This window comes from Colias croceus, chromosome 19 (genome assembly GCF_905220415.1).
Source record: "Colias croceus chromosome 19, ilColCroc2.1".
In the NCBI taxonomy this organism is placed as follows: Eukaryota; Metazoa; Arthropoda; class Insecta; order Lepidoptera; family Pieridae; genus Colias; species Colias croceus.
In genome coordinates, this window is record NC_059555.1 from 1,556,579 (window position 1) to 1,581,348 (window position 24,770).

At 36.4% G+C, this 24,770-nt stretch overlaps 3 protein-coding genes across 3 annotated transcripts; 1 reads left to right on the forward strand and 2 right to left on the reverse strand.

The window, feature by feature from the left end:
* Window positions 1-558: 558 nt before the first annotated feature.
* On the reverse strand, window positions 559-2,561 carry LOC123700564 (heat shock protein 68-like). The gene has a single exon (XM_045647819.1). It carries the CDS (start codon window positions 2,474-2,476, stop codon window positions 590-592), a length of 1,887 nt encoding a protein of 628 aa, XP_045503775.1. The 5' UTR covers window positions 2,477-2,561; the 3' UTR covers window positions 559-589.
* Window positions 2,562-2,850: 289 nt separating this feature from the next.
* LOC123700565 (GPN-loop GTPase 3) lies at window positions 2,851-5,171 on the forward strand. The gene is made up of 5 exons (XM_045647820.1): window positions 2,851-3,100; window positions 3,359-3,555; window positions 3,933-4,147; window positions 4,510-4,615; window positions 4,882-5,171. Exons 1-5 carry the CDS (start codon window positions 3,056-3,058, stop codon window positions 5,147-5,149), a joined length of 831 nt encoding a protein of 276 aa, XP_045503776.1. The 5' UTR covers window positions 2,851-3,055; the 3' UTR covers window positions 5,150-5,171.
* A 3,304-nt stretch (window positions 5,172-8,475) lies between these two features.
* On the reverse strand, window positions 8,476-22,793 carry LOC123700360 (PHD finger protein 12). The gene is made up of 14 exons (XM_045647554.1): window positions 22,486-22,793; window positions 22,233-22,417; window positions 21,729-21,875; window positions 21,028-21,224; window positions 17,981-18,129; window positions 17,126-17,200; window positions 15,402-15,529; window positions 14,054-14,166; window positions 13,497-13,702; window positions 12,683-12,916; window positions 11,859-12,133; window positions 10,307-10,451; window positions 9,538-9,692; window positions 8,476-9,207 (listed from the first exon to the last, which is right to left on the reverse strand). The coding sequence occupies exons 1-14, from the start codon at window positions 22,531-22,533 to the stop codon at window positions 9,042-9,044; spliced, it is 2,223 nt and encodes a 740-aa protein (XP_045503510.1). The 5' UTR covers window positions 22,534-22,793; the 3' UTR covers window positions 8,476-9,041.
* Window positions 22,794-24,770: the final 1,977 nt, after the last annotated feature.

Here is a 24,770-nt window from a genome sequence, read left to right on the forward strand (position 1 = left end):
TATTGCATAGCATGCGTTCAAGCCACACCTCCGTGCCCGTCGGAGTGGGGAGCGTGAGGTTTTTTCGTTACGGAATTTCTGGATTCGATCCCCGCGCTCAAGGCCCGCGATAGAAGCTATGCAATAGCTTAAATAGTTCATTTATCATTACTATTATTAATAAAGGAGGAGGATAGTAAAATTTAAAAGATGCTCTTAATCAAAATCGAGTAAGTAACTAGGTACAGATGTGAAACTGTAATCTACAGAGATGTAGTCTGTAGATTTGGTAAATCCAACAGCTACGTGCAAAAACATTATTTAGTTTCATGTTTAAGAACAGTGTTTTCTTTTTCTTTTAATAAAGTTGACTTGAAGAAAAAAGCGTGTTTCATTTGTCCACCACTACATGTCTACCATATTTTAGTATACCTACTTAGTACATACAACTTAGGTCAAAGTCTATTAATTTTGTGAAAACTACTCGTACCTAACTACTACTTACATAAAAATTTACTCAAAAGGGAATAAATAAAACTTCGAGAGTCACTTGTACAATTTATTTATTACAATCCACATTTTACATTAACAGTTAAACAATAAAAAAAAATCAATCAACTTCTTCAATAACAGGGCCCTCACTATCCTTGGATTTACGATTTTTGGCTCCAGCGCCATGGAGTTTCTTCATCAAAGGTGCACACGCTGTTGTCACTTCTTTGAGCTTATCTTCATATTCATCTTTCTCAGCTAAAGAATTGCTATCGAGCCATTTAAGTGCGTCGTCACAAACTCTACGACCTTTTGCACATTCGGTATCCCCTAATTTCCCACCAGCTTCATCCAAAGCTTGTTTAACTCCAAATAAATATCCTTCCAATTTATGACGAGCAGCAACTCTCTCGCGTTGACGATCATCATCTTCTTTATATCTATCAGCATCAGCTAACATGCGATCAATCTCCGCTTGTGACAATCTTCCTTTATCGTTCTTAATAACTATATTCTTGCTTTTACCAGTACTATTTTCTGTAGCAGTTACATTGAGGATTCCATTCGCATCTATGTCAAACGCTACATCAATCTGTGGAACGCCTCTAGGTGCTGGCGGAATACCGGTTAAATCAAAAGTACCAAGCAAATTATTGTCTTTAGTAAGAGCTCTTTCACCTTCATAAACTTGAATAGTAACCGCTGGCTGGTTATCCGAGTAGGTTGTAAATATTTGCGAATGTTTGCAAGGTATTTTAGCATTGCGCTCTACTATTTTTGTCATCACACCACCGGCCGTTTCGATTCCCATTGATAAAGGTGTTATATCGACGAGCAAAACATCGTTTATTTTGGAATGTTTTTCTCCACCCAGAATTGCAGCTTGTACAGCTGCTCCATAAGCTACAGCTTCATCAGGATTTATAGACATATTAAGCTTCTTACCATTGAAGAAATTTTGTAGAAGGCTTTGTATTTTGGGTATACGTGTAGAGCCTCCAACCATAACGATGTCATGTATAGAATTTTTATCCAATTTTGCGTCATTGAGAGCTTTTTCAACTGGATCTAATGTAGTGCGAAATAAGTCTGCATTGAGCTCTTCGAAACGAGCTCTTGATATTTTAGAAAAGAAATCTATACCTTCGTATAAGGCATCTATTTCTATACTGGCTTCTGTGCTCGATGAAAGTGTACGCTTAGCTCGCTCAGCAGCAGTTCTCAGACGTCGTAAGGACTTGGGATTTAAATGCAGATCTTTCTTATGTTTCCTCTTAAATTCATCCGCCAAAAAAGTGACTAGCCTGTTGTCAAAATCTTCTCCGCCAAGATGTGTATCACCAGCTGTAGCCTTAACTTCGAAGAGGGATCCTTCATCGATGGTTAGTATAGATACATCAAATGTACCACCACCTAAATCAAATATCAAAACGTTTCTTTCCCCTTTTAAATTTTTATCCAAACCATAAGCTAAAGCTGCAGCTGTGGGTTCATTTATAATACGAAGAACATTAAGACCAGCGATAGCTCCTGCATCTTTCGTAGCTTGTCTTTGAGAGTCATTGAAATAAGCAGGGACCGTTATAACGGCATTTTTGACCGATGTTCCTATATAAGCCTCAGCGATCTCTTTCATTTTCGCTAGGACCATGCTGCTAATCTCTTCTGGTGCAAATTTTTTGGTCTTACCTTTGTAGTTAACCTGAATCTTAGGCTTTCCTCCGTCATTGATCACTTTAAATGGCCAATGTTTTATATCTTGTTGAATTTTTGGATCATCAAATTTACGACCGATAAGACGCTTTGCATCAAAAATAGTATTGCTTGGATTAAGCGCTACTTGGTTCTTAGCGGCATCGCCTACGAGACGTTCAGTATCAGTAAAAGCTACGTATGACGGTGTCGTTCTATTTCCTTGATCGTTAGCTATAATATCAACGTTACCATGCTGCCACACACCAACGCATGAATATGTTGTTCCCAAATCGATTCCAATTGCTGGCATATTTTTTTTTTATATTTTTGCTCCCAACGCTTTTGATAAGTTTTGCACACGAAAATGTTTGATATTTGATGTATTTTTTATTTTTCAACTTTTTTTACTTCAAGCCAGGACTTTTAAAAACATTTATTTAAATTTTAAAACCCATATTTTACATGATTATTGATTAGGTTTACAGAATTAAGAGCATTGATGGTAGAATAATATGGTCAAATTTAATATATCTTATAAACAATGTAATGCATCGCGTTACTCTCTTGAAATTATGAATCATTAAATCAATCAAATATCAACTTTTGTAATAATTTATGAACGCTTCCTTCGTTATTCAAATGTCAAAGTCACAATGTCAACTGTCAAGAGATTTTGCAAAACATTTTTTGGGACTTTTGGGTACAAACAAAATAGCGGCGCATGTAATAAAATAAAGTGTGATTAAATTTACATATATTTCTAAGAAGAAATAGAATAGAATAATCAATGTTGATTTTAATAATTTCAAAGTTACGTATGGCGAATTTGTAGTTTTTACATGAAATAAATATAACCTGATCCATCGTTTTTGCAATAATTTAAATAAAAATGCGTTACGCACAGTTAGTTGTTGGGCCTGCAGGCAGTGGAAAAGTAAGTTAAAATCAAATAATCGTTCTATCTTTTACCGACGTAATACGTACTAAAAAATGGGTTCTTATTCTTATTTGATGTTAATTCCTATTTTATCTCTAAGAATAATTATTATTAATAAAAATTCCACAGTACATAAAAGTTATTACTATAGACTTGGCATGTTTATTTAAATTATTACCACATTTTATTTAGCAAAACTAAAATGAAAAGCCTCAGATAATTTTATAAGTTTTACCATAAATACATTTTCCACAGTCCACCTACTGTTCTACAATGGTGAAACACGCTACCGACTCCAAAAGGCTCATAGAGGTAGTGAACCTGGACCCAGCAGCTGAGCACTTTGACTATCAGCCTCTTGTGGATATCAGGGAGTTAATACACCTAGATGATGCTATGGAAGATGAAGAACTGCAGTTTGGGCCGAACGGGGGACTTGTGTTTTGTATGGAGTATGTATCTATGTACTTTCTATAGTTTTTAAGTGATTAGTTTGACGTAGTATAGGTAATAGGTCATAGGTATTTATGTTGTACTATGTATCAACCACGGATAATGAAATGTAATATACCATATTATGAAAGTCTTATATACAATATCAGCTTTTATTTAAACTAGGTATCTTATAAAACAAAATTTCATACATGGATCCAAATTCTCATTTATGTTAAAGCATTTACTCATATTCATTTATAAGTAATTTTTTTAGGTGAACAAACTGATTTTAAGTAAATTTTGTGTACACTGGACATTTCAATGAATCAAATTCAGCTTTTTATGACCTGAAGCTTGATTAGACTCGATCCTATTAAATTTTATTTACTTCCAGAACATTATTAGAAAACTGTGACTGGTTAGAAGAACAACTAGGTGATGTGGTCGATGATTACATATTATTTGATTGTCCGGGACAAATTGAGTTATACACACACTTACCTGTTATCAAGAGGCTCGTGGATCAGCTAGAAAAGTGGAACTTTAGGATATGTGTTGTGTTCATGATCGATTCTCAGTTTATGGTCGATGGGGCTAAGTTTTTGTCAGGTATGTTATGTTTAGTAGTTTATATAGAAAATATAAAAGTGCTAATGAATACTCCAGGTTTTTGTTCAATAGCTATTTATTAAAAATGTTACTTAAGTCTGAAAAGAATAGACAAAACATTTGATAGGATCACTTTTGCGGTTTTACCTGCATTGCTCTGCTCCTGTTGGTCTAGACTCTAGCCTATAGCCTTCCTTGATAAAAGAATTTTTCAAATGGGACCAGTAGTTCCTGACATTAGCACATTCAAACAAACAAACAAACTCTTCAGCTTTATACTATTATTCTAGTAACTATAGATAGTTACAATTGATACAACTTCTTTGATATTAAAATTTAAATATTTAACGTTTTATTTGCAGGCACAATGGCTGCTCTCAGTGTGATGGTGAACTTAGAACTGCCGCATGTTAACATTTTAACAAAGATGGATCTATTGAGTAAATCAGCAAGGAGACAACTTGATAAGTAAGTACTTCATCGTTTTTGAATATTTATATAGAATAGATTTGAGGTATGCAGGAAAGATATTTTTACCTGTAGTAAGGTTTAGGAATGTTGCTATTTCAGTTTTAGTTATTGTAAAAAAGGAGCATATAAGTTATATTCTAAGAAAAATATGTAATTTTATAAATTAAAACCCGATTTTTAGGGAATTTCATTAGAAAATAGTTTATGGCATTAAGTTTTATTCTTTAAACTGTATAACTTAAATAATATGATTTTTTTTTCAGTTATCTAGACCCAAATCCCCACATACTACTAGCAGACATGAGAAACGTCAAATCCCGATGGCACGAGAAATACGCGAAACTCACAGAAGCAATCGGCCAAGTTATTGAAAACTTTAGTCTAGTACGCTTTAACCCGCTAAATATAAAGGATGAAGAAAGCATAGATACTATATTAATAACCATAGATAATATAATACAGTATGGTGAAGATGCTGATGTGAAAATACGAGATTTCGACGAACCAGACCCTGAGGAAAATGAATCGTGAAATAAAGTGTTGATTTGATGAACTTGTTTTTTATTTCAATCCTACTATTATTATAAATGCGAGTTTGTGAGGATGGATGTGTATGTTTGTTACTCTTTCACGCAATCACAGAATACATAATAGTAGCTAAACGCTACAGAACGGACACTCTCCGCCTCCCGCCAAAATTAAACACTTACCTCACCCCGCACGATCAGACATGTTATGGTACCCATTTCCCCGCAAGGACGATACCAACGACGTCTTAGACGAAACGCAACGAAGATTGACAACATTAATCAAATTGACTTAAAGTAATTTTATTATTTTGGATTTGTGATTATCGTTTTTCGTAGAAAATGGTTAAATATTGTGCTGTTTACGGATGTATTTCATCAGAAAAACGCGAATTTTTTTTTACGCTAGTCACAAATGTGCCAACCATAAAGCGTTAACACACACATTTGCAGTCTCTACAGTGTGACTGTCAAAACAATGATTTTGTATGGAGTGTCCGGGGTGTGACGCAATACTACTGAACCGATTACTATGAAATTAATAATTAATTAGCGCACATATAGAGGGTAACTTGGATTAACACATAGGATAGGTTTCATCCCGGAAATCCCACGGGAGCCTGAACTATGCCAGTTTTCTTTGAAAACACGGGCGAAGCTGCGGGCGGAAAGATAGTAGTACAAAACATACTTACCTCTTTGATATTTGAGTTTTAGTCCGGTCTATTTAAGCCTAAAATCAGGAGGAAGGTTACATAAATTCCCATAAAGCTGAATATTGGCATAGTTGTTCAAAACATCATTATAAAGAAAATCTCAAAAGTCCTCATCGTTCCGAGGTGTGCTAAAAATTTGGCACGGGGTCAAAGGTCAAAAAAATGAGTTTTTTGCGATTTTTAGCGAAACGGTGAGTTTTTTCGCAAAATTACCCCAGTACAAAATTGTAGATCACAAAATTCTCTACAAAAAATATATCAATAATTTTTTTCCTAAAAGCCACCATTTTGGAGATATAACGTTCCGAAAAGTTGGATCAGTCGTAATCCCTCTATTTTGCACACGTACGCCACATATGAAAGTCACTAAAGTTGTAATAGAACTAAAATAAGTTCGCTATTATTTATTGTAACTTGCTTATGTAAAATATAAGTTAAACTACGAGAATCTCAGGTATAATGAAACCCCGTTCCTAAATTTGTACGTCAGTATAACCTTGGGATAACATCTGTCTTTTATTCTATTGTCCGCGTGGCTAGGGTCGTATACCTGCTTTATGTTGGCATGCCCAATATATGAAATACTACGTGACCAAGCCAACTAGACCCTTTTCAACTGTGAAGTCACCCGCCCATGTCTCGGGTACAGATAGCAAAAAAAAAATATTTTTTAGATAATGTAATAGTTTTTAATTCACGATGTAAATAAATTATATATACCGACAATTAACCTCAAATCTATAAATGCACTCAAAACAGTTTATTCAAATCAGTTTTATCACTAATATTCAATATATAGAAATATATATATATACTAATAATTATTAAATTATTAGTATCACCGTCGTATATGTCACGTCACGTGTCACGTCGTATACACACTGTCAAGGCCGATCATGCTCGAATGTTGAGTCACCAACTCTTGAAGATTCGTTTGATACCGATCAGGAATCGCTATTGGGGCAGTTTACGTGTGAAATAGAACAAGAAGAAGAAGAAGAACAAGAGGATGAACAGGAAGAAGAAGGAGAAGAAGATCAAGAAGAAGAAGAAACAGAAATCTTGGACAGTTATGAATCAGACGACTAACTTTTTATTTTAAGTATTTTATTTAATTACACCGCCGTTGTTTTTGCCCACTTTAATATATAATATTATTTTGCAATAGTTTTAAAACATATAAAATCTCAGCAGACCCGTGGAATAGGCCTACTGGGGAAACCACGTTAAAAAAAACGCGCTTTGTACACTACCTCATAGGTGGCGTGGAAACGTGTGCAAAATAGAGGGATTACGACTGATCCAACTTTTCGGAACGTTATATCTCCAAAATGGTGGCTTTTAGGAAAAAAATTATTGATATATTTTTTGTAGAGAATTTTGTGATGTACAATTTTGTACTGGGGTAATTTTGCGAAAAAACTCACCGTTTCGCTAAAAATCGCAAAAAACTCATTTTTTTGACCTTTGACCCCGTGCCAAATTTTTAGCACACCTCGGAACGATGAGGACTTTTGAGATTTTCTTTATAATGATGTTTTGAACAACTATGCCAATATTCAGCTTTATGGGAATTTATGTAAACTTGAATGTGTAAATAGACCGGACTATTTCTATAGCATTCAAATGCTATAAAATATTATAAATTCTAAATGTATACCTATGTTTTTTTTTTCACGGCGTACGAAATTCTCACACGTTTGTCCTGTAGGTACATATTTTTATGAATTCATGGAATAGCTATACAAAATTGTATATTTTTATTAGTATTTAAATGAAAACCAGAGATTATTTTTAATTTATTTTATTTCATAGCAATTCCTAACTAATAAAACTTAAATCTATAAATAGGAAATGAAAAACACTTATTTTAAAATTAAGGCATATCTTTTATACTCATACATGTATTCATTTCAAATACTTTTAGAGCTAGCGCGCAAGAGCAACTTTTGTCTCCGCAACTATTTTGTCTCTCCCATCAACTCTACGGGGAGATGCGTCGCTACGTGCGCGCACTTTCTTACTAGCCCATGGAGTTGATGGGAGAGACCAATGACCTATTATACTAGTAGACGCGGCATACGCCAACATCATTGCACTAAAAAACAGCGTAAATAATACATACCTACTTACTAACGCATTATCACCAATACAGTTGTTCTCTCTTTCACTCTCACGCACGAGACATAATACATGTCTCACTCATGTACTTCGTAATAACAACTGCCGATTAAAATATAAAAAGAACGTCCAACCACGACGCTGAATGGTGCGTGACTAAGTGAAACTCGGGCACTTAGCTGAGTTTTTTCTTGCCAAAATAGAGAGCGGGTAACGTATCTAGCTTTTTTATATATCATAGGGAGAGACTAAATAGTTGCGGAGACAAAAGTTGCTCTTGTGCGCTAATTCTTACAGAATATTTTACGCTTAGTCAAGCTGTAACTTATTTTGCAAGGGAATAACCATAGATCAAAAATTATCTTTATTACTTAGGTACCTTTTTTTTGAAGTCGGTTAAAAATCCGAAATTGAAATATTTATATAAATCATAAACCACAGAGTTGAAGAATGTTTAAATTAAGCAACAAAAATAACTTATTTTCTGTTTCAATGTATTTTTTGCAAATTTACTCTATATCTCTCTATACATTTTATTGTTGCATTTCTAAATTTCAATCTTTATCAATTTAAACTTGAAGTGCAAGTCAAAATTTTATCGAAAACTATTTAAAATAACATATATAACGTATCTCCAAAAATAAAAATAGACAGTTTTTGTCATACATGCAATGTCTATCGAATAGTAACAAAAAATCATCTTCACACATAATTAGGATTCCATTGATACTCAGAGGCACTAGGGCGTTATTAGGGCGCCAATTACCGCGCAACATATACAACAGCGCTTCTATCTCATGCACAATTAGGGTCTGTGCCCTAGGACGCAATTAGAGCGCCATTTTTGCCACACATTAGCGACGCTTATTAGTTATTAATTTGTAAATTGTCTACAGTGCACAAGTTAGCTCGATATCATTCCTAGGGCGCGGTTAGGGCGCCATTGTCACTTCACACTTATTATGTTTACTCATTACCACCACACTAACGAAGCATATAAGCAATTATTTCCACTCTTAAATAACAATTTAATCTCTACTGAGACTAGGGCGCCAAACACTAGCGACGTGGGTCAGTTATACTAAACACGTATCGCAAACAGCCAAACTGCAGAAGGGCGCCGTGGGGCACTAGCGCCGAGCCCTCCCAAGCTGCGGAGGGCGGAGCGCCGGTCCCGCACGCACAGTCCGCAGGGCCCGAGGGCGCGGTTAGGGCGCCGTTTAATCTGTAATGTGCGATAGTTGGTTTAAACGTGATCATTTCTCTAATAAAGATAAGTAAAATGAATCTGATTAGTGTCACTGATATTTAAAATTACAGACAAAATACTAAATGTGAAATATAAATTGCTTCTATTTCGTGCTTATCTATTTATTAATGTTTGTTTATACTTGTACACATGTACTACTACTGCATCTGACACATGGAACTGGAAATATTAAAAATCCACTTGAACGCTGACTTCGTCACCGTTCTTCACCACTGGCTCATCACCATAGTGTGATATGCCACTTATCTTTAATTACTAACTTTATCTATGATAAATGCAACTCACTTGAACGCTGGCTTGGTCTTCTTAATGAGCCCGGCTAGTTCACCATTCTTCTCTTCCGGCTCATCACCATAGTGTGATAGGTCACTGGCATACATCACCCCGTTCACGCAGCTACCCCACTCTGAGTAGTTGATCAGCTCGAAGTGGTTCGTCACCTGGTATTTAATTTATAAAAATAATGAACAGCTGAAGAATTTGTTTGTTGATCAGGACCTACTGTAGCGATTTAAAACATTATTTCACAAAAAATAACGATTTCAATACATAAGTTAGATTTGGTATATTATACCGAACCATTTAGCAAGAGCTTAAGGGTGCTTTTCCACCAACAATGTACAATGTGACCCTTAGACACATAAAACTGAAAGAATAGAATAAATTCAATTGCTCTGGCGGGTCACGAGTGGCCGAGTTGGTCAGGCATCCGCCCTGGCGCCAATGGCGCGAAAGGATGCGGGTTCGAGTCCCGCCTCGTGATCGAATTTTTTCTATTCTTTATAAATTTATAATGTACAATGATATGTAGCTAGGAATGTGTTTGTAAAGCCCCAATCATATCGCTTCATTTAGCTTGAAGTTTGAAGCGGTACTATTGGTTATTTACAAACACATTCCTCGCTAAACATCCTCGTTAGTGTAAAAGCACCGTAACGATAAATGAACACATTTCTCTTAAAAATGTTTACTAAGTGTGTGACAAAAAATAGAAGTTACCCAATAGTAGATAATGAGTAAAATTATAATTTTTTATTTGATGATATTTCCTTACCTCATCTCTAAATATAATAGCGTGTCGGCCAGACGCGTGTCGGCAAGTCGGGTCGAGCTGTACCCCGCACTCGCCGTGCGTGCCGATTGTCAGAGACGAGAGTCGCATCGGAATTGTTTCACCCAGCGTGACGTCACCGGTTTTGCTGGAAAAAAAATGGTATAAATAAATGCAGAATAATAATGTATAATCTATGCAGAGGTAGAATAAAATTTTACATGACATTTTAAAAGTTGGATGCCATTATTCAATATATTTTGATTGTATCATTTTCCTTGTTTTTCACGATTCATAGCAATTCCTAACTAAAGTATAATAATTTCGGACGGACTCTAGGTAATACACCAATGGATATGTTACGCTCAAAGATTGAATGCTTTGTGAAAATGTTCATAACGCGTTGTGGCAATAAATGAAGGCCCAGGCGTGTTATGAACGATTTATTCTTTGAGAAGTGTAGTTTCGGAAAAGCCCGGTAAGTGCTAGAGTTGACTTTTTGTATGAATAAAAATTTGTTGCACCTGGCAACATTCCGCAATCGCGTTACGTGGAAAAGCGCGGTACATCACTACACTCATCTTACCTGGCTACACTCCGCAGTCTTGTAATGGCAGCACACGCAGGCGCTTGCACTTCATTCTCTTTAGACACCGGCTCTGCTTTAGTCACTGGAGGGGCGGGTCCCCACACGAGCCTGGCTATACGCTCTCTATCAGCTCTCGAAAAAGCGCTACAATCGTCTTACCTGGCGACATTCTTCAACCGTGTAATGGCAGAGCAAGCAGGCGCTTGAACTACATTCTCTTTACGGGTCACGCTTAGACACGAGCCGCGCTATAGCTCTATCAGCTCGTGCGAGCAGATCAGAGGGGGGTGTACTCATCTTACCTAGCAACACTCCTCAACAGTGTAATGGCAGCACACGCAGGGGCCTGAACCTCGTTCTCTTTAGATACAAGCGGGGCTTGTGTCACTGGAGGGGCGGGTCCCCACACCAATCTCGCTATAGCTCTATCAATTCTTACGAGCAGATCAGACACTACACTCATCTTACCTGGCTACACTCCGCAGTCTTGTAATGGCAGCACACGCAGGGGCCTGAACCTCGTTCTCTTTAGACACAGGCGGGGCTTGTGTCACTGGAGGGGCGGGTCCCCACACCAATCTCGCTATAGCTCTATCAATTCTTGCGAGCAGATCAGACACTACACTCATCTTACCTGGCTACACTCCGCAGTCTTGTAATGGCAGCACACGCAGGGGCCTGAACCTCGTTCTCTTTAGACACAGGCGGGGCTTGTGTCACTGGAGGGGCGGGTCCCCACACCAATCTCGCTATAGCTCTATCAATTCTTGCGAGCAGATCAGACACTACACTCATCTTACCTGGCTACACTCCGCAGTCTTGTAATGGCAGCACACGCAGGGGCCTGAACCTCGTTCTCTTTAGACACAGGCGGGGCTTGTGTCACTGGAGGGGCGGGTCCCCACACCAATCTCGCTATAGCTCTATCAATTCTTGCGAGCAGATCAGACACTACACTCATCTTACCTGGCTACACTCCGCAGTCTTGTAATGGCAGCACACGCAGGGGCCTGAACCTCGTTCTCTTTAGACACAGGCGGGGCTTGTGTCACTGGAGGGGCGGGTCCCCACACCAGTCTCGCTATACGCTCTCTATCGGCCCGTGCGAGCAGGTCGGAGGGGCGAGGGGCGAGGCGGACCCCGAGGCGGGCGAGCTGTTTGCCCGTGTCGAGGGCGAAGCCCGCGCTGAGGGCGGGGTGCGAGTGTTGCCAGCGCCCGGATACGCGCTCGCCTAGCGCCACCTGTACATATACTTCATTAGAGAAAAGACTATTAACTATTAAGTTCACCACTCTTCTATTCCGGCTCATCACCGGTATGATAGGTCACAGGCATACATCACCCCGTTCACGCAGCTACCCCACTCTGAGTAGAATGCTATAAGTAGCATAAAAATTGGACAAAAATAAAAAGTACAAAGTACGAGTAGTAGTGGTATAAACTACTGCTACATTAGGGAAATATTCGATTAAAAGATATTGTTTAACTCATAAACTATTCGATTGACTTTAAAAAAAGCTACACCTTTACGAAGTTACATAGATAAATTTACATTCCTAGCAACACCGGGACAAGCTTCAATTTGTTTATTTAAGAATTTCCAAATTATCTATCTAGCAATCATAAATATGAGTGTACTAATATCTACACACATTATCCGCTGTATCACGTAGATAAATTAAAATAAACCAGACGTTACAACACCTTGTCTCGTTGTTTTATTACCATGACACAAAATCTGGCAAAATACGTATAACTTCAATATAAATTCGTGTATTGCCATATTATACCTCCTGCAGGCGCTGCCAGGCGAGCACGCGCACGAGCCGCTCGTCGAGCTTGTCCAGCTGCCGCTCGACCACCGCCAGCAGCTCGTCCACCGCCCGCCCCGCGCGCAGGCTCAGCTTCTCCTCCCGCTTGCCCTTCACGCTGGGACTGGCTGTGCTGGCTCGACGCTTGCCACGCAGGGAGTAAGTGTCGATGTCGGAGTCCGAGTCCGATGTGGATTTGTCGGATTTTATCTCCTGTAATATGTTGAAATATTTGTTATTAAGTAACAAATATTTTAGTTAAAAGTAAGATAAAAGTTTGATAATGAGACAAAGACAAGTTTGTTTCGCACCGATAAAAGAAAAGATACAGAAGAAAAGACATATTACGATAATTGGCCAAATTAGAAAAATATGATGACAGAAAGAAAATAAAAGCTACTAAAAGCGAAAGCGGAAAATTACGTGAACAATAGGTCAATAGACCGACACTGCACCATTGACACATTCCTCTTTCACAGGACTTTCACAGTGAATTATTTATTTTAAAATATGATCATTTTTTTTTAATTTTGTTAATACAATTTTATATAGTTCAAATACTATTAATTAACAAATTGATTTAGTGTGATGTATAAATTTTTAAAGAATAGAATAACTATGATATCGTCATCTTACCACATCCTCAGCTTCTACTATAGCTCATCCTCGGCATCTTGTTCACTAACTCCCTTTAGTGGCTTGTCCATGGGGCAGTCCCCACTATCCGTGTACTTGGGGCACCTGTTGTTGAGACAACTTTGCCCCTGAAAATAGCCCCTTTATTATCACTTACCGTATCTTCAACTTCTCCTATAGCTTTTAGATCATCCTCCGCATCCTGTTCGCTGACTCCCTTTAGCTTTGGCTTGTCCATGGGGCAGTTTCCGCTATCCGTGTACTTGGGGCACTCTGTGTTGAGGCAGATTTTGTGTGTGCGCTCTATTTCTGGTGTTTCTTCGTTGTCCGTGTCTGAGTCGGAAAGGTTGCGCGTTTTTGCCACTGGAAAATAATATAATGATGAAAATGATAAATAAAGTTATTCCATAAAACTTAAATTAACTATACGATTTAAAATGTAAAACTATCAGCCTATGTAAAACTAGCCATTTCATAGATTTTCATTAAATTTTCATTTTCCTCCGGTTTAAAGAGAGGAAGAAAACATTTTTCCAAATTTTAAGTGTCAAATACTTGCTTTTACATGAGCAAATAATAAGACTAACGTGATGTCATAAGAAGTCATGAATAAATTTGAAAAAAAAAACTTTTTTTTCACTTGAACATTTGACTTTTTCTTCGAAATTTCTTTGATGAGCAGCTATGAACTATAAATAAATACACTATTCTCACCATTCCTGCACCTAACATGTTCCCGTCTTGCTGGTAGTAATGGTGGTGGTTTTCTGTAGTGCATCCTCACCATGCGCGGTACTACCACTCGACCGCGGATACCGCGTGGTACACTGAAATATTTATATATATATAGTATAATTATAAACGTTATTTGTTTATACATAATACACTATGTAATAAGAAAGTACACTTCCAAAATAATTAGATTACATGAAAAAAAAAAAGATATAGTCCATTGAAATGTTACATTTTTTAGGTCTAATCTTGCGTTTTTTAGAGGACGCAATTTTATTTTTTCAGTGTGAAGCTAAAACCAAGTCTGTGGAGTCGTCACCCTTGTCCCACGGCCGCCATCTTGAAAATAGTGGTTGAAATGGTTTTTATGATATATCACTTAAACTATTTATCTGATAAAAAAACATTGTTAGCATTATTTCTTGCAAATTAAATTCTCTACAACTTTAGTTCAGTAAATGTTTGTCGTAGAACTATAAATAAAAAAGTTATAAGCGAAAATGTTCAGAAATTATAGCTATTTATATTTCTCGATAATTTTTTTTTATCATTTTACGAAGAAAATAATTATATTAGACCATTTTTGTAGATTGTTTTTTGAGGAACAACTTTTATTTACAACATTTTTTAATTACATCAATAGCTAAGGTTTTACAGCACTATGAAGTACTATTTTTCAGTACTATTAACGAATTAAATCTACTCGATTTGTGACTTTGAAACGGGAACACGGGTCATACAGTGTGCCTAGTGCGAGTTTTCATCGAGTACGAAACGTTACTATCGCGTCTGCGTCACAGCGAAATTTGTATGGGGAATCAAAGCTTCCCCATACGTCCGCTAGGGGCGCTGTTCGATTTCCCATACTAATTCGGCTGTGACGCAAACGCGATAGTAACGTTTCGTACTCGATGAAAACTCGCACTAGGCACACAGAACACGTGCACACACGTACCGGTGGCGGTGCGTGCGCGAGCGCCGTATGAAGTCCACCTTGACGGCGTGCTGGTCGAGCGGCGCGCCGAACCGGTCCCACAGCGCGCCAGCTGCGGGTTATACAGAACACGTGCACACACGTACCGGTGGCGGTGCGTGCGCGAGCGCCGTATGAAGTCCACCTTGACGGCGTGCTGGTCGAGCGGCGCGCCGAACCGGTCCCACAGCGCGCCAGCTGCGGGTTATACAGAACACGTGCACACACGTACCGGTGGCGGTGCGTGCGCGAGCGCCGTATGAAGTCCACCTTGACGGCGTGCTGGTCGAGCGGCGCGCCGAACCGGTCCCACAGCGCGCCAGCTGCGGGTTATACAGAACACGTGCACACACGTACCGGTGGCGGTGCGTGCGCGAGCGCCGTATGAAGTCCACCTTGACGGCGTGCTGGTCGAGCGGCGCGCCGAACCGGTCCCACAGCGCGCCGCGCTCCACCGCCGATATCGACCGCACCAGCTTCCAGTCCTGAACCATATACAGGGTGTTGATTCATAACTCAGCCCCCGGAATCACAGACACAATAGAAAATCTATTGTGCCGTGGACCGATCGGGCCGCTCGGGGCTCAACGGGTTAATAAAAAAAAAAGAAACGTGGCACTCGGGGACTGCCGCGGTAAAGCTATTGCATAGCATTCCTTCAAGCCACACCTCCGCCCATCGGAGTGGGGAGCGTGAGGTTTTTTTGGTACGAAATTTCTCGATTGGGTCCCGCGCTCAAGGCCCGCGATAGAAGCTATGCAATAGCTTAATAAAAATTCTCTATTTATTGTTAAAATGTTTAGTGCGTATATAAGGCGAATACCACGGTTGTTGTTAAGTAATGTTAATTCTTTGTAGAATAATTAATATTCATGCTACAAAAATCTGTCAAAAAAGACTGTGCGTCAAAAGTGCTTTATACACTAGGGTAGATAATTTTTGAAACAAAAAAAAATCACAGTAGGATGAAACTCATTAGAAAATGAGGAGAATATGATAAAAATAAATTACGGTCAATTCGAGTTCGAGTTCCTACTGAAAAAAGTTCAGTGACAAAGTAATAGGTAATAAAAAGATCTACAACTTTTGTTTTTGCAATTTTCTCACATAACCTCAAAATTTAGGTGAAAAATTCAAAAAACCAAGTTTTTGGTTTTTTATTTTTATCTACTTCAAAAAATTTTTTTTTCTACGAAATTTGGTGGAAACTTTCTTTATTATGTCCCAAATACACAAATTTATTTGATGGAAATTTTTATTTTTTCGCCTTATTTTGAATTAATACCAAAAAAACAACCAAATTTAAATTCGAAAACTCACCCGTCAAAATATCAGCTTTTTTCAAAAACTTGGGAAGCCTTTTGTTCATTGAAATCTCTACTTTCATATGGTGTAAAAAAAATAAACATTACCATAGTAAATGCATACAAAATCATCTGTTGTAAGTAACGATACAACTAATATTTTACAGTATATTCAAAAGCAAAATGATGTCGATAAAAAAATTTCAGATAGTTGGTGTATTAACTAGAAAATCAGAAATGTTTTTTTACTGTAACATACAAAATATATTGCACCCGATTGTCTCTATTTAATAGTGCTGTTCAATTAGCTTTATCTATTAGTTTATTCCCCTCTAATTAATTGCAAAACCATCTGTCAGACCCGGACATGCTAACATGTTAATCCCTCAGCCCCCAATAGAAAATCTATTGTGTCGTGGTCTCATTGGGCCGCTCGGTGGTCAATGGGTTAAAGGGCTGACAAGACCAAATTTAATAGTGATTGCTCTCGTGGAATATGTTGACTTCGTGTTTTAAATTGCAGACCCGTACGTCAAAAAGATACACATACAATCGTTTAATGATGATTTTAAGACCAATCTTTGCAATTATTTTCTATCGAGCCGATTTCGTCCACGTATCGAGCCCGTCCACGGTCTTCGAAGTATGATGAATTATTTAACATATATTTTTTTTGATGGGCTAGAATAAATATCTTTATAAAAACTGCTCAAATAACTTCAATTTTGTCTTGTCAACCCCTTAACTTTTAACATTAAAATATTCAAAGTTACTCACAATAAAGTTTTCCACATGATTGGGACACATCCAACGTCCAGTAGGCAATGCTGTCAATGGTGGATCGAGACAATCCTGAAAAATATACATTTTATATTAACTTATGATATATGATATTATGTTGATATCAAATTAATATGTAAAGAAGAATATACCTTATATTTATTACCTAATAAAAAAAAATGTGTGCGTGTACTAGTGTACACACGTAAGAAGTGAAACTTCTTTATGACCTTATTTTTCAAAAAATAATTTACTATATGCAACTTTACAGAAATACGTCGAATAACGCGTGGTAGGGATAACAAAAAGATGGCGCGTAACGGAAAAATGTCACGCGTAACGAAAAAAATGTTAAACTAAATTTTTTTCCAACCCCGATAAAGAAGTTTCACTTCAAAAATTGTCAGCACTATTATAATCCAAACTTTGTAACAACTCCCCATGACAACTTCATAACATAATTGACATGATTTTAAAAGAGTAACTACGGAGTTTCCAGCCCGTTCTTCTCAGCTTTCCAAATCCTCAAAAGGGCTTCTAGAAAAAGTCTTATTGAGTGAATAAATGTTTGAGTTTGAGATTGAATTCTTAGCAGCATATAATCTTCCGAAGTATACGACTGACTACTACTGCTCATATTTAACTGCTTTCTCTGCAAACTTGCTGGAAACTCAGCAAACTTTTTGCGCTATTCTTATTCTTCTCACATTTCCTTTCCTACCAGGTTGCCTGGCAGAGATTGCTGTGTAGCAATAAGGCCGCCTATTGTGCAAACTTAAGTACTTCATTAATTTGTACCACATTTCCTATACTGTTTTGTACAATGAAGTGTTAAATAAAACTGGCACTCACCAGGTGGAACAGAGCGGGGCAATAGTCGCACTGCAGCAGTGGCGCCAGCTTGCATGTGTACTGGCACACGTAGCATGTCTTCGCTGGTAGTGGGACGCAGCCCCATGAGTCTACAGTCACGAGGGATGCGTTGCCATTCTTACTGCCCTCTGGAATTGGTTGAGTTAGGTTAGAATGCATGCAAAGAGGAATTTAACATGAATATGATCTTTCTAAACAAATATACAAGATATTGTTGGATAAAAATATAAAATTATTTCTATGTATAATAGTAGCAGTAGCAGTATGTCAATAAAATATTCAAACATAAATTCTGTGCCTCCAGTGAATAAGGGAGTAAGACGAGTTATTCCCTTTGGTTTTTATTGCACCATTGGATTCAGCTCGTCAAAATACACAACATATCAAAAGGTCATATCTCTAGCTGCATCCTAACCCAGTTTTTCGAATGACCCAAAGGGTATAAGTAGGGTGTGATTAACGGTATAAGTTACCTTATCCATCATTTTAGGCAATCGCAAAGGAACTATTCGTCTCGAGTCAAAATAACCCACGAACACAAAGACATATGTGTAGTTATATTTTTTTGAATAAAGACTTAATTCATTTTGTTCCATCCGTGCTAACACTATTTTAGTATAAACGTAGTTGTGTCATTTTTCTAACATGAGCATAAAGGAACAACTCTTAGTGTCATTGGTTCAATTGAGGACATGAGACAGTTTCGCATTAATGCCGTGTTGCTATTGGTCTATTTGAATACTGCACGGAAACAACGGACACTATTCCTTTTTGCTTAATAATATTTTTCAATCGTTTTTTATTTATCAGTTAACTTGGGATACTAATAATATTTCTATGTAAATTAACTATTTTTTGCAATAGATATTAAAAATACAATTTTAATGAAAACATTAAGTGCATGATATTATACTCTTTGTTTATATCAAAAATAAATACAGAACGATAATTGAATCATCTAAAAAAATTTAATCTAACTACAACAATACTATAATTATAGTCGTAGGTATAGAAAAATTTTTTATAACCAGTCTTGACAATTATTATGAATATTAAGTACTCTCATAAAGCGTATTAGCCACTGTAGATTTGCCTTTTTTATAGGAAAAAAAATCCGCAATATCGATACTTTTTTGGCCCTGCATTATCGTTAACATATTATGGATATTCTGGTACCACAAATTTTGAAAAAATTGGGATATTGTCAAAATTCTAGTCTTGTATTTGTCAAGATACTTCAAAGTGCGTGCCACTAGTCGTATTTGCATCCAAGGCACCTTCAAATCTGTGCTTAATTTTTTCATAAAATCTTTGCGGCTCATTGTATTTTCTTTATTTATCTATATTATTTTGATATCATATGATATAGAAATTGTTGAAATTCCATATCATGCCGTAAAATATCGCCACTGACCACCTATAACTTTCCCTGTAAGGTAACTGAACATACCGGAATATGTTTTTCGAGCTTCTCTCTTATCACTTTATAGTGCTTACGTATCCTCAATGTATAACCACCATGACATACATATTCGGTTTTTCTCCGGACAACATCTTCAGCCACCCAATCCTCTTGCTTGGAGTCCAAATCCAGCGGAGGACAATAATCGTCATTTACTAAAATTGAAGGTTTTTCGTCCTAGTATTAAAGTTTTCTGGATGCTATTTTATACTCAATATATAGTATATAATACTATATCATGTAAAGCGTGACTTGGAAAAAAAAATATTCATATAATCATCTTCATCACAAAATAAAAAATTTGAAACAATCGTAAAAAATACGAAAAGCCCAATTTTACGTCAAAATGACGTACAACATCCTCTTTACTACAAAATGGCGGAATTTACCGGGATGAGCCAACTATGTACTGCTAGGTCTCGACGGCTAATGAGTTGGTTCTGGATTTCGAAGCGATTCGATGGTAAATATAGAAAAGACAAAGATATTTCGCTGCAGTGTACGTCAAATTTACGTAGATTGGACTTCTAGGGTTAAATGCATATGAACGTTTTGTTTTTATTATATCTAATAACGATAAAAATCCGTTGATTTTATTCGTTTTTCAAGCTACGTGCATGGTTATTCCACTAAAAGGCCTCAATTGAGTCATAAAGTACACAAATTTCAAGCATAATAAGTCGCATCATTTCTATAAAACCAAAGCTGGCAATAATATAAGTCGTGTTATGTGATTATGAACATAGTGCATTAGGGCATAAGTCGTTATATTGCAAAGAGCAAAAAAAAAATTATGTGAATACATTGAGTTATTCCATGAAGTACTCGTTCATAAGGCCACAACTACATAAAAACACGAAAAAAGTATATTTATGGGGTTGTTACAATATGTGTTCATATGTAAAACTAAAGTCTAACATCATATCTTACCCATACAAGCTTAAAAATTTGAAGTTATAAAGATTTAGTATTGATATATAGTTTTTTGTCTCTCCTGAAAAGTGCTGTTTTTGAGTTATTCCCTTATTCACTGGAGGCACAGAATTGTAAGTTGTTTTTATTTCCCTTATTTTCTCTTGTAACACAAATATAATTTTTAAGATAAACATCAACTCAATAGGGATACAAATTCTACACAATTATTTTTCTTCAATGAGTATAAAACAAAGTTGCTTTCTCTGTCCCTATGTCCCTTTGTATGCTTAAATCTTTAAAACTACGCAACAGATTTTGATGCGTTTTTTTTTTAATAGATAGAGTGATTCAAGAGGAAGGTTTTAGTATATAATTTATTAGGTTTTAGACAAAGCGGGCGAAGCCGCGGGCGGCAAGCTAGTATTATATATTCGTAGGTTTGTGACGATGGATGGATGTTTGTTACTCTTTCATACAAATACTACAATTACAATGAAATTTGGTATGTAGGTAGCTGAAGACTCAGAATAATACATAGGCTACATATTATCCCTGAAATCCCACAGGAACGGGAATTATGCGAGTTTTTCTTTGAAAACGCGGGCGAAGCCGCGGGCGGATATCTAGTTACTTAAAAATATAAACATACCTTTATCAGTACCAGGAAACAGAAACGGCACTTTCATTTCTCTTGGCAGATCAAACTGCTTGGGATTCATGATCTTAGCCGCTTTAACCAGGATTTCCATTGGAGACAGCTCCTTCTCTTCTTGTTCCTTTTTCTCTTCTTCCATTTCTTCTTTCTCATCTTTACTCTTCTTGGAGTTGCGGTTGCTGCGGAGGGGTCTGTTAATTATATGTTAAAATTAAGTTTATTAGTTGACCTACATACATTATAATATATCAATTAATGTGTTTGTAAATAGAAAGTTTCTAACAAAGTTGATAGTGACTCCAACTTGTTAAACTTTTTGTGAATTATGTTTATTTATAACAAGATTAAAAGGATTATCATCATGTTTTATAATATTAGATTGCATAACTTTCATAATTTTTAGTTTGCATTAATTAATTAAGGATTAAGTTTGCTTTTTGAATTCATTAAAATAAAAAATAAAAAACACATGAAACGCAATTAAAACAATAAATTTTTACAACAAAACCAAATTAAACTATTTCATAGTGTATTTTGTTTGTATTGTATTGAAACGGATCCCTTTACTTCACGCAACTGCAGAAAACCAATCTATCTCCTTAACCTAAGACAATAATATTCAAAAAATAAAATTCTAATCAACTATGTGGAGCTGTGTTATTTATTCACCTATAAAGATTATTTCATTTATTTACCTAGATTTCTTCTCGCTATCATTCTTAGCATCCACAGGGGACTGCGCCCTGCTGGATCTAGTGCTGGCTGGCTTGTCATCGCTAGCAGTACACTGCTTGCACAGCCAGAGCCCGGAGGGTATATCATTTTCGTCTAGTGGTGGATCACTAGAATGTAAGGTTATGGTCAAGCCAAATTCTATTTGATTACTTTTTTAATATCAAAGTTACACAAATTGCCAAGCTATATCAGGGGACACACACTGTTACAAGGGATTTAATAGATTAGAACAGAGAATATGTTCAAGAAATGTTTAGTATGTGATGAAGTATTTTATTGACATTTTCAATTGCAGGAAAGTGAAGATTATCTCTAAATGAATACCTATCACAAAGTTCAAACATTACTATCTATATTTACATCATTCTTTCATTGTTCAACAACTTCAAGTTATAAATTATATACCTGTGTAATTCTTTACCAACCTTACAAGCTACAATGTATAAAATTATACTACAACTTACTAGCAACCGAGGTGAAAACTGGCTGGACAACGATCGCAGCATATAAGATCACCTCCTTCCCCACACGCATCGCAGGAATCATGATTATGGCCCTTTCCAGGACGCTTATAATACGGATGTTGAGGTTTCTTAGTCTTCTGAGTGGTTACCTCTTCGTCAGGCGGCTTTATTAGCGCTCGAATCAACTAAAAACAGGAGCGTTTGTTAGATTGTGATTACCGATTGTTATTTGAGTATGGAAATATAAACTCACCGGCATAAGCCCACCAGATGTATCCAAGTCATAGCCCACGTTAGACATTATTAATGCGTATGAGGTATAGAAGATATTTTAAATTCAATCGTATTGTTTGCACGCAGCGTACGTAACGAAAAATTGGTGGTGGATTTTGAACGATAGCGTCCAATGTCTATTTAATCGCTTGAAATAGAAAATATGGTAAGTAATATTTAATTTTATATGAAAACACAAAAACCCAAGCTGCGACAACTTTTATTAAGTAAATATTCAATTTAAAATCTAAATATTTTTATGTAAATAAAAGATGGCTACACGCTAGCGCGGCTGCGGCTTCCATGTTTGACAATTGACAGTTTGACAGTTTGTCTTTGTCATTTGTCAAATGTCAGTTGTGGCCAAGAAGCTTATATCTAATACACTGGAGATTTCGGTATGAACATTGACGTGTAACAAGAAAATATTGCCCAGTTCATGTTTTTTATCACTTTCACACCTAACTTGGTATTGCCACTGTTAATACGAAGTTTTCCCAAGGCTACTATGTATGCTGTAATATTCTGTGCAAAAGGTTAGTTTTTGTACATGAGTTTGTTGATAAATTGCCAACAACGTCATTCAGAAGCATTGTTGGATGAGACAATTATTATTTATGCTAAATAAACTAAGTATCTGAACCAATTATTAAAAAGCGATACTCCCTGATTATGGGTAGTCACCATAATAAAATTGTAGCAACTCTCACTTTGTCAATATGGCATGTGTGTCAAAAAAATTGCGTCGCTTCGAATATTTAAGTTAATATTGTTGCTTATTTAATGAATATTTTCCGAATATAAAGAATGCATTGTATTGTGCAAAATTGCAGAAGTGTTTGGACACCAAATTCTGGCATAGAATTTCACAGGCAAGTGTATATTTACGTTATTTACAATATTCCTCAATACTCCTGCATTTACCTGTTTAGAATCATTTCAATGGCAAAAATTGTCTAATTTAGCATCATTTTAGTAAGCAGTCATGTTAAATTTGTTATTTCCCTAATACTTTATCATTTTTCAACAAGTTTTCAATAAACAGATTTAACAAGTAAGGTAACCATGATGACGAGTTTTTATGGATAGCGAAGAGAATATATTGTAATAACAATATTATGATGAAAATTTAGAACACCATTTTAAAGATTGTTACTAGTAATGAAACAACACATGACATCGGTATTGCACTCACATGTAGTTATAAGATTGTTCGTTTTTACATTGAAATTTATACTTTTTTAACTTACCTCATATTTTTTTGTTTTACGTATTTCAGCTTTCCAAAAAGTAAAATAAAAAGAAATATATGTGCCCATCAAGGTTACTTAGGATTACGACCCAGAAAAAAATACCTTTTGAAAAATAAACTTTGTAAAGTTAGCTGAAATATGTGCAAGGCTGCTATAAACAGTTTTTCTTTGATGATTCTGGCTTGAAATTGACCCGTCGAAGCAACGCGTTATAAAGAAGATCTGAGTAGCTAACAATTTGGTAAACAGCATCTGATGCAAAACACAACTTTCCTCTATTTACAAAGGATGTTAATGCTATATATCGGTTCATATCCAAGCTTTGTAGCCAAAAGTTATTTATAACTATCATTCTATACCAATTAAAATTGTATGTACCTACCTATAAAGTATGACCATAATCTAATATATATAAATCTCGTGTCACAATGTTTGTCCTCAATGGACTCCTAAACCACTTAACCGATTATAATAAAATTCGCACACTATGTGCAGTTCGATCTAACTTGAGAGATAGAATAGTTTAAACATGTAGGTACCACGGGCGAAGCCGGGGCGGACCACTAGTATTATAATATAAATACTGTTAAAAATATATGTCGTTATTATTTATAGACCATGATTTTTAGTTTTTTCTATTTTGAAAAATCCTGAATTTACAAACCAGCGTGGTCACTCGACAGAAAGAGACAAATAACATGACTGACGTCATTGAATGTCATAGTTTCTTGTTTCAAGTTAATGGTCATAGTGCAATCTCCAGTGTATTAGAGGATATAAGCTTCTTGGTTGTGGCCTAATAGTGGGCTGAAGTTAATGTTTGTCAACCAGCAAAGAAAAGCGCAAATTTATTTATAAACATTTCTAGGTGAATTTTAGTGTGTTTGTGCTGTGGTTTTCTATTTTACTAACTGTAAACGCGACTTAGTTCGCGCATGCATAAATTCAAAATTCAAATTCAAATTTAATTATTCCTAGGAAGCAAAAGCCTGTATTTGCTCAGGACTAAATA

Bases quoted from the DNA above. Each gene is read 5' to 3' on its own strand.
- LOC123700564 (XM_045647819.1), bottom strand. From the start codon at position 2,476: ATGCCAGCAATTGGAATCGATTTGGGAACAACATATTCATGCGTTGGT.
- LOC123700565 (XM_045647820.1), top strand. From the start codon at position 3,056: ATGCGTTACGCACAGTTAGTTGTTGGGCCTGCAGGCAGTGGAAAA. The intron at 3,101-3,358 runs GTAAGTTAAAAT...CATTTTCCACAG, and splicing joins GGCCTGCAGGCAGTGGAAAA to TCCACCTACTGTTCTACAAT. The intron at 4,616-4,881 runs GTAAGTACTTCA...TTTTTTTTTCAG, and splicing joins GCAAGGAGACAACTTGATAA to TTATCTAGACCCAAATCCCC.
- LOC123700360 (XM_045647554.1), bottom strand. From the start codon at position 22,533: ATGTCTAACGTGGGCTATGACTTGGATACATCTGGTGGGCTTATGCCG. The intron at 13,703-14,053 runs GTGAGAATAGTG...ATTATTTTCCAG, and splicing joins ACATGTTAGGTGCAGGAATG to TGGCAAAAACGCGCAACCTT. The intron at 9,693-10,306 runs GTAAGGAAATAT...ATTAAATACCAG, and splicing joins CTATTATATTTAGAGATGAG to GTGACGAACCACTTCGAGCT.